The 14,768-nt window shown below is 42.2% G+C and overlaps 1 protein-coding gene across 2 annotated transcripts in view; it reads left to right on the forward strand.

The window, feature by feature from the left end:
- The window catches only part of VPS39 (VPS39 subunit of HOPS complex), a 56,422-nt gene that overhangs the window by 17,230 nt on the left and 24,424 nt on the right, over positions 1–14,768 (forward strand). For both annotated transcript variants that reach the window (XM_055278847.2, XM_055278846.2), the window contains 5 exons: positions 160–202; positions 2,105–2,199; positions 3,460–3,558; positions 3,953–4,045; positions 12,845–13,028. In XM_055278847.2, the coding sequence (XP_055134822.1) occupies positions 160–202; positions 2,105–2,199; positions 3,460–3,558; positions 3,953–4,045; positions 12,845–13,028 (514 nt within the window). The remainder of the gene's footprint in view (positions 1–159; positions 203–2,104; positions 2,200–3,459; positions 3,559–3,952; positions 4,046–12,844; positions 13,029–14,768) is intronic.

Consider the following 14,768-nt stretch of genomic DNA (forward strand, 5'->3'; position numbering starts at 1 on the left):
AGAAATGATAATCACAGAAATTATAATGCCCAGAAAAATAAGTGAGATCCCTGTAACTGGATAGGCTCTGTGGTCCCTTTTTAGTACTGTTGTTGAATGAACATTTGCTAAACCTTGTCAGAAATGTTTAATTGGGTCTCATGATTTGCTGTTTTCCAGATCCATGTGGTTTCCCAGTTTAAGATTCTGGTCAGCTTGTTAGGTAAGAAAAGGAGTTGCATTTGTATCCTGTGTCTAACAAGAAAAGATATGACCTAATTTACCCTTTCATGGTTAATTTGATAGTGGTTACTGAACAACAAACTGACGTGTTCCAAACCTGGTGTAACAGGGTACATGGTTAATAAAGGCAGCAGCATCCTCCATAGACTCGAACTCTGCTCTCCAAGGAGTCTCACTTTATTCATTCATTCATTCATTCATTCATTGATCAAATATTTATTGAGCCTATTCTGTGCAAAGTCTGGACTAGACATTGGGGATACCAAGTTCAGTGAGACATGGTTGCTATTTTTGAGACTTACATTCTGATTACGAAGACTACATGACAGGAAGTAACCATGATACAATGTGGTAAGTTAAAGTGAAAATTTATAAAAAGTGTTGTGGAATCTTGGTAATGGGAGGGACTATATTGTCTAGTAGATAACTAGACTTTCAGTAGGAAGAGAGGCCAGCAGCATATCACAAACACAGGGAACAACTAGAACAAAGGCCCTGAGATGTGGGAGTTTGTGGCAAATAGTTTCTTGTGGCCAGACTAAGGATATGTGGTGGAGAGTGGCAGGATATCAGGTAAGAGACAGAGCAGGGCCACACTGTTGAGGCCCTCATGTGAAAAACTGTGATTTCATAGAAGGCAGCCAGTGAGGCCTTTTCTGGACATGCAGGGGACTAGCAGCTGATCACACTTTGTGCTATTGACCCTGGGGCCCAAAGAGTAAAATCACGTTAAATGACGTTCCTGGGTCCACAGATAAACATCTGAGGTAACTTAATCCTCATGACTAAAACTAGATATGAGGCCCAGGTAAAATGATTATTTTGATTGCTTTGCTAGGAAAGAAATCCTTGCCATGGGTTAGTACAAAATTCCCTTTTCTAATTGGAGCCTCCTAATGTGAGTAGCTTTGAAAGCCATTTCTTGTACAAGTACTGCATCATAAAATTTCAGATTTGAAATGGACAGAGTATGAGTGCTTTGGACTTGTTGCAGTGGCTCACACCAGTAATCCCAGCACTTTGGGAAGCTAAGGCAGGAGGATTGCTTGAGTCCAGGAGTTTGAGACCAGCCTGGGCAACATAGGGAGACCTCATCTCCACAAAAAATAAACAAAATTAGCCAGGTGTGGTGGTTCATGCCTGTAGTCCTAGCTACTCAAGAGGCTGAGGTAGGAGGCTCACTTGAGCCTCAAGGAGGTTAAGGCTGTAGTGAGGCGAGATCATGCCCCTTTTGTTGATGCACTCTAGCCTGGGCAACAGAGTGAGACCCTGCCTCAAAAAAAAAAAAAAAAAAAAAAAAAGAAAGTGTTTTGGAAGTGAAAGATCTCTTTTACTCAAGTCAGCCCCAATTTTTTTTTTTTTGAGACGGAGTCTCACTCTGTCGCCCAGGCTGGAGTGTAGTGGTGCAACCCTGGCTTACTGCAACTTCTGCCTCCCTGGGTCAAGGGATTCTCCTGCTTCAGCTCCCTGAGTAGCTGGGATTACAGGCACCCACCACCATGTCCAACTAATTTTTGTATTTTTAGTAGAGACGGAGTTTCACCGTGTTACCCAGGCTGGTCTCAAACTCTTGACCTCAAGTGATCTGCCTATCTCAGCCTCCCAAAGTGCTGGGATGACAGGTGTGAGCCACCATGCCAGGCCAAGCTCAGATGTTTAAGGAAGAAAATATCCAAGTTTAGAAGACCAAGTGACCTCTTAAATGCTTTGTACTGGTTATAGATGAGAATGAATCATCTTAGTGAAACTGGAGGGACATCTTCAACCAACATCTGCCATTTGCTTCTTCTAGATGTTAACACAGTTACTTTTTTTGCCTCGATAGTGGCTATGCTAGAGAATTATGATCATTGATCCTGATGTTATACCTCCTCTCAAACAGAAAATAACATTTATGTCCATGACCTGTTGACATTTCAACAAATCACTACTGTTTCAAAGGCAAAGGGAGCATCACTGTTTACTTGTGACCTCCAGGTAAGTTTACCCAAGATGAAATTTGGCTTTATGCTGTAATCAATACAGTCTTTCCTGCATCATTCCTACCATTAGATGAGAAGAATGACATTGATGATCCATACCCAACAAAGACTCTAAAGATAATTTTTTTTTTTTTCCCCCTGAGATGGAGTCTTGTTCTGTCGCCCAGGCTAGAGTGTAGTGGCACGATCTCGGCTCACTGCAACCCTGCCTCTTGGGCTCAAGTGATTCTCTTGCCTCAGCCTCCTGTGTAGCTGGGACTACAGGCGTGCACCACCACGTCCGGCTATTTTTTGTATTTTTTAAATTAGAGATGGGATTTCACCATGTTGGCCAGGCTGGTCTCGAACTCCTGACCTCAGGTGATCCTCCTGCCTTGGCCTCCCAAAGTGCTGGGATTACAGGTGTGAGCCACCGGACCCAGCCCAAGGAGAATATTTAATTGTATTAGAGAAATTTCTCTATTGGTATGTAGTGTGAAGTTGAAGCATTTGCATTCCTTGTGTGTGGGTTAATGTGAATCTAATGCTATTGGCAAGAGGCAACTAACCAAAGACAAAAACGCTTGTCCTGGACAAACCATTATTGGGAAAGCAAGACTGTAACAATATCATGAAGATAATTATAAGACATTAAGTGGACTCTTATTCTAAACAGATCACTGAGGTCTTTGTCATTAGGGACTTTCATTGTTCAGAAAAGACATCTCTCTTTATTTTTGCCAATTTGTCATTCTTGCATTCTTCAGAATCTGCCTCACCCCTCTCTCTACTCAACTTACATTTTTTAGCATTTATGTTCTACATTGACACTGCATCATTTTATGCTTAGAAATATTCTTTTCCATGCTATTTAAAGGCTTGAAAGTGGGCTTGATGTCACTGGCACATGGTCACCCCTGACCCAGCATGCGTTGACAGCCAGGAGCAAGAAACATTTAAGAGAAAAAAGGAGGGAGGAGTTATATAGGGGAAGGACTGCCCCAGGATTTTCTCCTCTGAATTGTGAATGTCCATGTGATTTGCTGGTGCTGTGGTCTTTGGCTGGCAACCCTTCGGGAGGAAGTGTTCCTCAGTCATTTGTTTCTTAGTGCATCTTAGAGAATGGTGTTCTTCTGCTAAGCTTTCCTGGCAGGATGACTGTGTTACAGGGAATTTTCAGATTAGTAGCAATTTCAAGGTAGACAATCTCTAATTTAGTTATCACTCAGTTAGGGAGAGTCATTTATTTTCATTTGCTCTGCGTGTCTCCTCCCAGCACACAGAGACCGGTGAGGAGATGTTACGGATGTGTGTGGCAGTAAAAAAGAAGCTGCAGCTCTATTTCTGGAAGGACAGGGAATTTCATGAATTGCAGGTAAGTCCACTGTTCCTTGGTCCATGGTTGGGTAGGAGCTGCTGCAGTAGCTCGGTTCTAATGAAGTTCAGGACTCCAGTCTTGTCATTCTATGGAAATGAATACTCTGGTATGAAGTGCATGAGAGCTTGTTGATGCCTACTTGTAATATGATTCTACAGTGTTTTTACAGATTGGTTTATTTCAGAGTGAGTTTTCACCTTTTCCAAATGTACTTTGTCCAGTTCATGGACTTGTATTTTTATTAAGGGTAGTTTCCTGGCCTTGTGCCTGTAGAATTGTGCCCGATGAGGGTGAGGGTTGTTTTGCAGAATGGAGGTTGCAGAATAACAGGAAAGTCATGGTTTTTAAAAAAAGTGTTTATTTCATTCGGATCCTTGCTCTCTTTTTTCAGGGGGACTTTAGTGTGCCAGATGTGCCCAAGTCCATGGCGTGGTGTGAAAATTCTATCTGTGTGGGTTTCAAGAGAGACTACTACCTAATAAGGGTAAAATCTCATTATTTTGCAAATATCATTAGTTTATCTTGGGGAAGATGATTATGTGCTCCGAACTCCAAGTCAAGAGACCACTTTAAGTAGAGCTTTTGGCCTAACAGGATTTGTTATTTGTATGCGTAGTTATCATTCATGCTCAGCATTTTTCACAAATAGAATATCTTTGTAACTTAAGTCAGTCCAAGAGTCAACGCTCAGTTCTTTACATAATGATGATCCACAGTGTGTATTTTACTATTGGGGCAGATAATGAAGGCTGTTTGCCTCTGTCCAGTGAATCATCATGGACTGCTATCCTAAGGCTTCAGTGCTCAGGAATTATAAACTAATTTTAGTATAAACTTAAGTATTTTTAAGACTTTGAGTTTCCCCTCGTGCCATCAAATCTTTTCATATATTTGTACTAAAAGTGATTTTCACTATTTTTTTAAATTTCAAAAGCCACATGTTTTTACACGTTTATTACAGAAAATATAGATAAGGAGATAAAGGAAGTGCAAATCAACCATGGTCCCCCCACTCAGAAATAGTCACTGCCAACTTCTTGGTATATGAGCTTCCATCCTATTTGTAAAATAGGTTTTCTCTTAACATAAGTTGTAAATAGCCATGACACTGTTTTTCTCCAATATGCATATTATATGTAGAAAAGATTGATACACTGTTCATTTCATTGAATAATCTAAATCTCTTAGCTTCACACCCCTGGTAATTCAGACATGGCAATTCTAGAAGCCTTTCTCTCTATCTTCCACTGGGTGAGCTCTTCATTAGTTTTTTTATTTTTTATTTTTTATTTTTATTTTTTGAGACAGGGTACCCCTCTGTCACCCAGGCTGGAGTGCAGTGGCAGGATCTTGGCTCACTGCAACCTCCGTCTCCTGGGCTCAAGGAATCCAGCCACCTCAGCCTCCCAGGTAGCTGGGATCTGGGATCACAGATGCCTACCACCATGCTCAGCTAATTTTTGTATTTTTTGTAGAGATGAGGTCACAATATGTTGCATAGGCTGGTCTTAAACTCCTGGGGTCAAGCAGCCCTCCTGCCTCAGCCTCCCAAAGTGCTGAGATTACAGCCACCGTGCCTGGCCCCATTGTTACCTTGTTAATATATTTGTTCCATCTTTGTATCATTTGAATATCCTAATTTTATCAGCATCAGAGTTGCAGACTCCTGGAGGAGTCACTGCTGTGCAACTGACTCAATAGCAAGTAGGCCTACAGATGGTGAGAGAGCTCACAAGGAGTAAGGGAACTGAGCAGAAGCTGGACTTAAGGCTCTCAGTTCTCTGACTACCTTGGATGCTGACATCACCTTCAGGGTGGGAAACCTTGCTTTAGGACCAGGCTATTCAGAAATTACTTATTTACATACAGTAACATTGATTCTTTTTAGTGTACAGTTCTGTGTTTTGACAAATGCTTAGATTTATGTGACTAATGCCACAATCGAGATTCACAACACTACCATCACCCCCCAAAATTCCCTCATATTGAAGTCACCCTTTCCTTCTGTTCCCAGACCTCTGGTAACCACTCATCTGTTCTTCATCTCCTATAGCTTTGCCTTTTCCAGAATGTCATATAAATTGAATCACACAATATGTAGGCTTTTGAGTCTGGCTTCTTTCACTTAGGAGAATGCACTAGAGATTCATCCATGTTGTTGTGTGTGTTAATAGTTTATTCTTTTTCATGGCTGAGTAGTAGTCTATGGCAAGGTGTTTGTTTATCCATTCATCAGTTGATGGACAAAGTTGTTTTTGGCCAGGCGCGGTGGCTCACGCCTTTAATCCCAGCACTTTGGGAGGCTGTGGCGGGCGGATCACGAGGTCAGGAGATCAAGACCATCTCTGGCTAACACGGTGAAACCCCATCTCTACTAAAAATACAAAAAAAAAAATTAGCCTGGCGTGGTGGCATGCACCTGTAGTTCCAGCTACTCAGGAGGCTGAGGCAGGAGGATTGTTTGAACCCAGGAGGTGGAGGTTGCAGTGAGCTGAGATTGTGCCACTGCACTCCAGCCTGGGCGACAGAGCAAGACTCTGTCTCAAAAAAAAAAAAAAAAAATTGTTTTCAATTTTTAGCAATTTTGAGTAAGCTGCTAAGACATTTGCATACAAGTGTTTGTGTAAACATACGTTTTCATTCCTGGGCAAATGCCTGGGAATGGGATTGCTGGGCCATATGGTAAGTGTATCTTTAAGGGGCATATGGCAAGTGTATCTTAAACTTTGTAAGAAACCAACAAACAAACCGGCTGCACCATTTTGCATTCCCACCAGCAGTGAATGCAAGTTCTAGTTGCTCTGCATTCTCACCAGCACCTGGCATTGTCAGTTGCCAGGCTAGATGCTTTCTTTTGCATTAGAGAACGGGTTTTACATTGTGATAACAATGCTTATGGGGGAGCCAAGATGGCCGAATAGGAACAGCTCTGGTCTACAGCTCCCAGCCTGAGCCACACAGAAGACGGGTGATTTCTGCATTTCTGTTTGAGGTACCCGTTTCATCTCACTAGGGAGTGCCAAACAGTGGGTGCAGGACAGTCGGTGAAGCGCACTGTGGGCGAGCCGAAGCAGGGCGAGGCATTGCCTCACTCAGGAAGCGCAAGGGGTCAGGGAGTTCCCTTTCCTAGTCAAAGAAAGGGGTAACAGACGGCACCTGGAAAATCGGGTCAGTCCCACCCTAATACTGCGCTTTTCCAACGGGCCTGGAAAATGGCACACTAGGAGATTGTGTCCCGCACCTGGCTCGGAGGGTCCTATGCCCACGGAGTCTGGCTGATTGCTAGCACAGCAGTCTGAGATCAAACTGCAAGGCAGCAGCAAGGCTGGGGGAGGGGCGCCCGCCATTGCCCAGGCTTGCTTAGGTAAACAAAGCAGCCAGGAAGCTCGAACTGGGTGGAGCCCACCACAGCTCAAGGAGGCCTGCCTGCTTCTGTAGGTTCCACCTCTGGAGGCAGGGCACAGACAAACAAACCATTCAGCAGGAACCTCTGCAGACTTAAATGTCCCTATCTGACTGACAGCTTTGAAGAGAGTAGTGGTTCTCCCAGCATGCAGCTGGAGATCTGAGAACGGACAGACTGCCTCCTAAAGTGGGTCCCTCACCCCTGAGCAGCCTAACTGGGAGGCACCCCCCAGTAGGGACAGACTGACACCTCACTCGGCCGGGTACTCCTCTGAGACAAAACTTCCAGAGGAACTATCAGACAGCTGAATTTGTGGTCTCACGAAAATCCGCTGTTCTGCAGCCACCGCTGCTGACACCCAGCCAAACAGGGTCTGGAGTGGACCTCTAGTAAACTCCAACAGACCTGCAGCTGAGGGTCCTGTCTGGTAGAAGGAAAACTAACAAACAGAAAGGACATCCACACCAAAAACCCATCTGTACATCACCATCATCAAAGACCAAAAGTAGATAAAACCACAAAGATGGGGAAAAAACAGAGCAGAAAAACTGGAAACTCTAAAAAGCAGAGCACCTCTCCTCCTCCAAAGGAATGCAGTTCCTCACCAGCAATGGAACAAAGCTGGACGGAGGATGACTTTGACGAGTTGAGAGAAGAAGGCTTCAGACGATCAAACTACTCCGAGCTATGGGAGGAAATTCAAAACAATAGCAAAGAAGTTAAAAACTTTGAAAAAAAATTAGACAAATGGATAACTAGAATAACCAATGGAGAGAAGGGCTTAAAGGAGCTGATGGAGCTGAAAGCCAAGTATCGAGAACTACGCGAAGATTGCAGAAGCCTCGGTAGCCGATGCGATCAACTGGAAGAAAGGGTATCGCTGATGGAAGATGAAATGAATGAAATGAAGCGAGAAGGGAAGTTTAGAGAAAAAAGAATAAAAAGAAATGAACAAAGCCTCCAAGAAATTTGGGACTATGTGAAAAGACCAAACCTACGTCTGATTGGTGTACCTGAAAATGACGGGGAGAATGGAACCAAGTTGGAAAACACTCTGCAAGATATTATCCAGGAGAACTTCCCCAATCTAGCAAGGCAGGCCAACATTCAGATTCAGGAAATACAGAGAATGCCACAAAGATACTCCTCGAGAAGAGCAACTCCAAGACACATAATTGTCAGATTCACCAAAGTTGAAATGAAGGAAAAAATGTTAAGGGCAGCCAGAGAGAAAGGTCGGGTTACCCACAAAGGGAAGCCTATCAGACTAACAGCTGATCTCTGCAGAAACTCTACAAGCCAGAAGAGAGTGGGGGCCAGTATTCAGCATTCTTAAAAGAATTTTCAACCCAGAATTTCATATCCAGCCAAACTAAGCTTCATAAGTGAAGGAGAAATAAAATACTTTACAGACAAGCAAACGCTGAGTGATTTTGTCACCACCAGGCCTGCCCTAAAAGAGCTCCTGAAGGAAGCACTAAACATGGAAAGGAACAACCGGTACCAGCCCCTGCAAAAACATGCCAAATTGTAAAGACCATCAAAGCTAGGAAGAAACTGCATCAACTAACGAGCAAAATAACCAACTAACATCATAATGACAGGATCAGATTCACACATAACAATATTAACTTTAAATGTAAATGGGCTAAATGCTCCAATTAAAAGACATAGACTGGCAAACTGGATAAGGAGTCAGGACCCATCAGTGTGCTATATTCAGGAAACCCATCTCACGTGCAGAGACACAGACTCAAAATAAAGGGATGGAGGAAGATCTATCAAGCAAATGGAAAACAAAAAAAGGCAGGGGTTGCAATCCTAGTCTCTGATAAAATAGACTTTAAACCAACAAAGATCAAAAGAGACAGAGAAGGCCATTACATAATGGTAAAGGGATCAATTCAACAAGAAGAGCTAACTATCCTAAATATATATGCACCCAACACAGGAGCACCCAGATTCATAAAGCAAGTCCTGAGTGACCTACAAAGGGACTTAAACTCCCACACAATAATAATGGGAGAATTTAACACCCCACTGTCAACATTAGACAGATCAACGAGACAGAAAGTTAACAAGCATATCCAGGAATTGAACTCAGCTCTGCACAAAGTGGACCTAATAGACATCTACAGAACTCTCCACCCCAAATCAACAGAATATACATTTTTTTCAGCACCACACCACACCTATTCCAAAATTGACTACATAGTTGGAAGTAAAGCTCTCCTCAGCAAATGTAAAAGAACAGAAATTATAACAAACTGTCTCTCAGACCACAGTGCAATCAAATTAGAACTCAGGATTAAGAAACTCACTCAAAACAGCTCAACTACATGGAAACTGAATAACCTGCTCCTGAATGACTATTGGGTACATAATGAAATGAAGGCAGAAATGAAGATGTTCTTTGAAACCAACGAGAACAAAGACACAACATAACCAGAATCTCTGGGACACATTCAAAGCGGTGTGTAGAGGGAAATTTATAGCACTAAATGCCCACAAGAGAAAGCAGGAAAGCTCCAAAATTGACACCCTAACATCACAATTAAAAGAACTAGACGGGAGGCGGAGCTTGCAGTGAGCCGAGATTGCGCCACTGCACTCCAGCCTGGGCGACAGAGCGAGACTCCGTCTCAAAAAAAAAAAAGAACTAGAAAAGCAAGAGCAAACACATTCAAAAGCTAGCAGAAGGCTAGAAATAAGTAAAATCAGAGCAGAACTGAAGGAAATAGAGACACAAAAAACCCTTCAAAAAATTAATGAATCCAGGAGCTAGTTTTTTGAAAGATCAACAAAATTGATAGACCACTAGCAAGACTAATAAAGAAGAAAAGAGAGAAGAATCAAATAGATGCAATAAAAAATGAAAAAGGGGATATCACCACCAATCCCACAGAAATACAATCTACCATCAGAGAATACTACAAACACCTCTATGCAAATAAACTAGGAAATCTAGAAGAAATGGATAAATTCCTTGACAAATACACCCTCCCAAGACTAAACCAGGAAGAAGTTGAATCTCTGAATAGACCAATAACAGGTTCTGAAATTGTGGCAATAATCAATAGTTTACCAACCAAAAAGAGTCCAGGACCTGATGGATTCACAGCCGAATTCTACCAGAGGTACAAGGAGGAACTGGTACCATTCCTTCTGAAACTATTCCAATCAATAGAAAAAGAAGGAATCCTCCCTAACACATTTTATGAAGCCAGCATCATCCTGATACCAAAGCCTGGCAGAGACACAACCAAAAAAGAGAATTTCAGACCAATATCCTTGATGAACATTGATGCAAAAATCCTCAGTAAAATACTGGCAAACCGAATCCAGCAGCACATCAAAAAGCTTATACACCATGATCAAGTGGGCTTCATCCCTGGGATGCAAGTCTGGTTCAACATAGGCAAATCAATAAATGTAATCCAGCATATAAACAGAACCAAAGACAAAAACCACATGATTATCTCAATAGATGCAGAAAGGGCCTTTGACAAAACTCAACAACCCTTCATGCTAAAAACTCTCAATAAATTAGGTATTGATGGGACGTATCTCAAAATAATAAGAGCTATCTATGACAAACCCACAGCCAATATCATACTGAATGGGCAAAAACTGGAAGCATTCCCTTTGAAAACTGGCACAAGACAGGGATGCCCTCTCTCACCACTCCTATTCAACATAGTGCTGGAAGTTCTGGCCAGAGCAATCAGGCAGGAGAAGGAAATAAAGGGTATTCAATTAGGAAAAGAGGAAGTCAAATTGTCCCTGTTTGCAGATGACATGATTGCATATCTAGAAAACCCCATCGTCTCAGCCCAAAATCTCCTTAAGCTGATTAGCAACTTCAGCAAAGTCTCAGGATACAAAATCAATGTACAAAAATCACAAGCATTCTTGTACACCAATCACAGACAGAGAGCCAAATCATGAGTGAACTCCCATTCACAATTGCTTCAAAGAGAATAAAATACCTAGGAATCCAACTTACAAGGGATGTGAAGGACCTCTTCAAGGAGAACTACAAATCACTGCTCAGTGAAATAAAAGAGGATACAAACAAATGGAAGAACATTCCATGCTCATGGGCTGGAAGAATCAATATCGTGAAAATGGCCATACTGCCCAAGGTAATTTATAGATTCAATGCCATCCCCATCAAGCTACTTTCTTCACAGAATTGGAAAAAACTACTTTAAAGTTCATGTGGAACCAAAAAAGAGCCCGCATCGCCAAGTCAATCCTAAGCCAAAAGAACAAAGCTGGAGGCATCACGCTACCTGACTTCAAACTATACTACAAGGCTACAGTAACCAAAACAGCATGGTACTGGTACCACAACAGAGACATAGATCAATGGAACAGAACAGAGTCCTCAGAAATGATGCCGCATATCTACAACTATCTGATCTTTGACAAACCTGACAAAAACAAGAAATGGGGAAAGGATTCCCTATTTAATAAATGGTGCTGGGAAAACTGGCTAGCCATATGTAGAAAGCTGAAACTGGACCCCTTCCTTACACCTTATACAAAAATTAATTCAAGATGGATTAAAGACTTAAATGTTAGACCTAAAACCATTAAAATCCTACAAGAAAACCTAGGCAATACCATTCAGGACATAGGCGTTGGCAAGGACTTCATGTCTAAAACACCAAAAGCAATGGCAACAAAAGCCAAAATTGACAAATGGGATCTCATTAAACTAAAGAGCTTCTGCACAGCAAAAGAAACTACCATCAGAGTGAACAGGCAACCTACAGAATGGGAGAAAATTTTTGCAACCTACTCATCTGACAAAGGGCTAATATCCAGAATCTACAATGAACTCAAACAAATTTACAAGAAAAAAACAAACAACCCCGTCAAAAAGTGGGCGAAGGACATGAACAGACACTTCTCAAAAGAAGACATTTATGCAGCCAAAACACACATGAAAAAATGTTCATCATCACTGGCCATCAGAGGAATGCAAATCAAAACCACAGTGAGATACCATCTCACACCAGTTAGAATGGCCATCATTAAAAAGTCAGGAAACAACAGGTGCTGGAGAGGATGTGGAGAAATAGGAACACTTTTACACTGTTGGTGGGACTGTAAACTAGTTCAACCATTGTGGAAGTCAGTGTGGCGATTCCTCAGGGATCTCGAACTAGAAATACCATTTGACCCAGCCATCCCATTACTGGGTATATACCCAAAGGACTATAAATCGTGCTGCTATAAAGACACATGCACACGTATGTTTATTGCGGCACTATTCACAATAGCAAAGAGTTGGAACCAACCCAAATGTCCAACAATGATAGACTGGATTAAGAAAATGTGGCACATATACACCATGGAATACTATGCAGCCATAAAAAATGATGAGTTCATGTCCTTTGTAGGGACATGGATGAAACTGGAAACCATTATTCTCAGTAGACTATCACAACGACAAAAAACCAAACACTGCATGTTCTCACTCATAGGTGGGAACTGAACAATGAGAACTCATGGGCACAGGAAGGGGAACATCACATTCCAGGGACTGTTGTGGGGTGGGGGGAGGGGGGAGGGACAGCATTAGGAGATATACCTAATGCTAAATGACGAGTTAATGGGTGCAGCAAAACAACATGGCACATGAATACATATGTAACAAACCTGCACGTTGTGCACATGTACCCTAAAACCTAAAGTATAATAAAAAATTAAAAAACAATGCTTATTATAATGAACTCTATAACATTTTCTAATGTCAAACAAGGAATATTATTGGCTTCTCTATGTTTTGGGTTCTATCTGGATTTTTCCTGTGTTCTTACCTCTGGCTGGGGAATGCTAGGTGACTCACTCTGTTTCTTCCTATAGGTGGATGGAAAGGGGTCCATCAAAGAGCTCTTTCCAACAGGAAAACAGCTGGAGCCCTTAGTTGCACCTTTGGCAGATGGAAAAGTGGCTGTGGGCCAGGATGATCTCACCGTGGTACTCAATGAGGAAGGGATCTGCACACAGAAATGTGCCCTGAACTGGACAGACATACCAGTGGCCATGGGTGAGACCAACAGTAGCTGCTGTTTCCCACTTTGGGTTGGGGTTGTGTGCCATTCCTGCAGAACAGAGTCCCATTCTTAGCTTTAGCAGACTGGTTTACATTGTGTCATTCACTTTCAGTTCCTTTTCTTATAAGTAGATGACATTTTAGGGTCATTAAAAATGGGCTAGTCTAGTTCTTGCAAGGAGCTGAGTTTTACTCCAGAGGGGGAAAACATAGAAACAGAAATGTTTATTTTAGGAAGTGATTATCTACTGCTATTTTTTACTTCTTAGTTTTTTTCTTCCTCCTTTTTTTAAGAGTTTTGATTGTGTCCTCTGCCAAATAGACTACATTTGGAAATTAGTGGAAATTCCTTGTGTATTCCTATAGTATGAGTAATTCCATATTGAAGGGTTTTTGATGTAGTAATTCCATGTTGAAGAGTTTTCTATTGTTGCTTTTTTTTTCTTTTTTTTGTTTTTTTTGTAGCTTAGAGGCACAGACAACATTTAGGGGATTTAGGTGTCAGCCTCTATTCTACGCATTAGGTGCTTCTGTTCTTATGCTTGCTTCAGGTTCCCAGCTCTCCACAATGGAATTGCCTAGAAGCATATAACCACTCTTGCCCCATTTTATTTTCAGTCGGAAGAGTGAGCATTGCTAAAATAGTTACTGCTGTGAAGTGGGACATACTGACATGCTTTCTGTCTTTAAAGACCCCTGTCTTTGGAGACAAGGGTTACAGTCTTGGATAAAGAGACAAAACAAGGCACTGCTTAAGGTGTTAAATTGGATGAGTTAAAATTCAGTAGTTCAGAGAAAGGGAAGTTTGTTGTTTAATTAGGAAGAAGTTTCATTACGTAGGTAAGACTGGACTAGGTCAGGCAGGGAGTTTGGAACCTGGCTTGAAGAGAAATTTCCATTCAATCTAGGCAGAAAGCCTGATAAATGAGTAGAAGTCCAAAGAAAGACATGCCAATTTGGGAGAGGGCATTACAGAGCCTGACTTGACACAGGTGGTCTGAATTACAGAGCAGTGAAATAGGGCCGTTTGGTAGAGTCCGTGAGAAGGTCTGGGAGGCCAGTAGATTCCTAAATGGTAGAATGTCTTGATAAAAGCATCATGTTCTGGCCGGTCGCAGCGGCTCACGCCTGTAATCCTAGCACTTTGGGAGGCTGAGGCAAGCAGATTGCCTAAGCTCAGGAGTTCACGATCAGCCTGGGCAGCATGGTGAAACCCCATCTCAAATACGAAAAAAAAAAAACACAAAAACTAGCTGAATGTGGCAGTGTGTGCCTGTGGTCCCAGCTACTTGGGAGGTTGAGGCAGGAGAATTGCTCGAAGGGAGGGGGAAGTTGCGGTGAGCCGAGATTGCGCCACTGCACTCCAGCGTGGGTGACAGAGCGAGACTCACGTCTCAAAAAAAAAAAAACAAACATCATGTTCTAGGGTGATTGTTCTGGTTGTGGTTAGAGATGAATAGACTAGAGGGAAGAGAAATCAAAAGGTCAGTATTTTAAAAGGCCCAGGATTATGGATAGTAACAAGTTTGAGGGGCTTCTGGGGCTTTATGAGAGGCTTTCCTGATGTTCTAGGGGAACTTGTTTTCCCTTCAGAAGAGGAACTTTGGTAGATGAGTTTAAGAGGCATGTAAAAGTCAAGCATGTTTCTGATTTCCCAGGGTGAGAGTTCCTGTTTTCCAGCCTTCGTTAGTGCCTGGGGCCTTCATCAGTGCTTCTCAAAACCATGTCTGTGTC

The sequence above is a fragment of the Symphalangus syndactylus genome, chromosome 5, assembly GCF_028878055.3.
Source record: "Symphalangus syndactylus isolate Jambi chromosome 5, NHGRI_mSymSyn1-v2.1_pri, whole genome shotgun sequence".
Lineage (NCBI taxonomy): Eukaryota > Metazoa > Chordata > Mammalia > Primates > Hylobatidae > Symphalangus > Symphalangus syndactylus.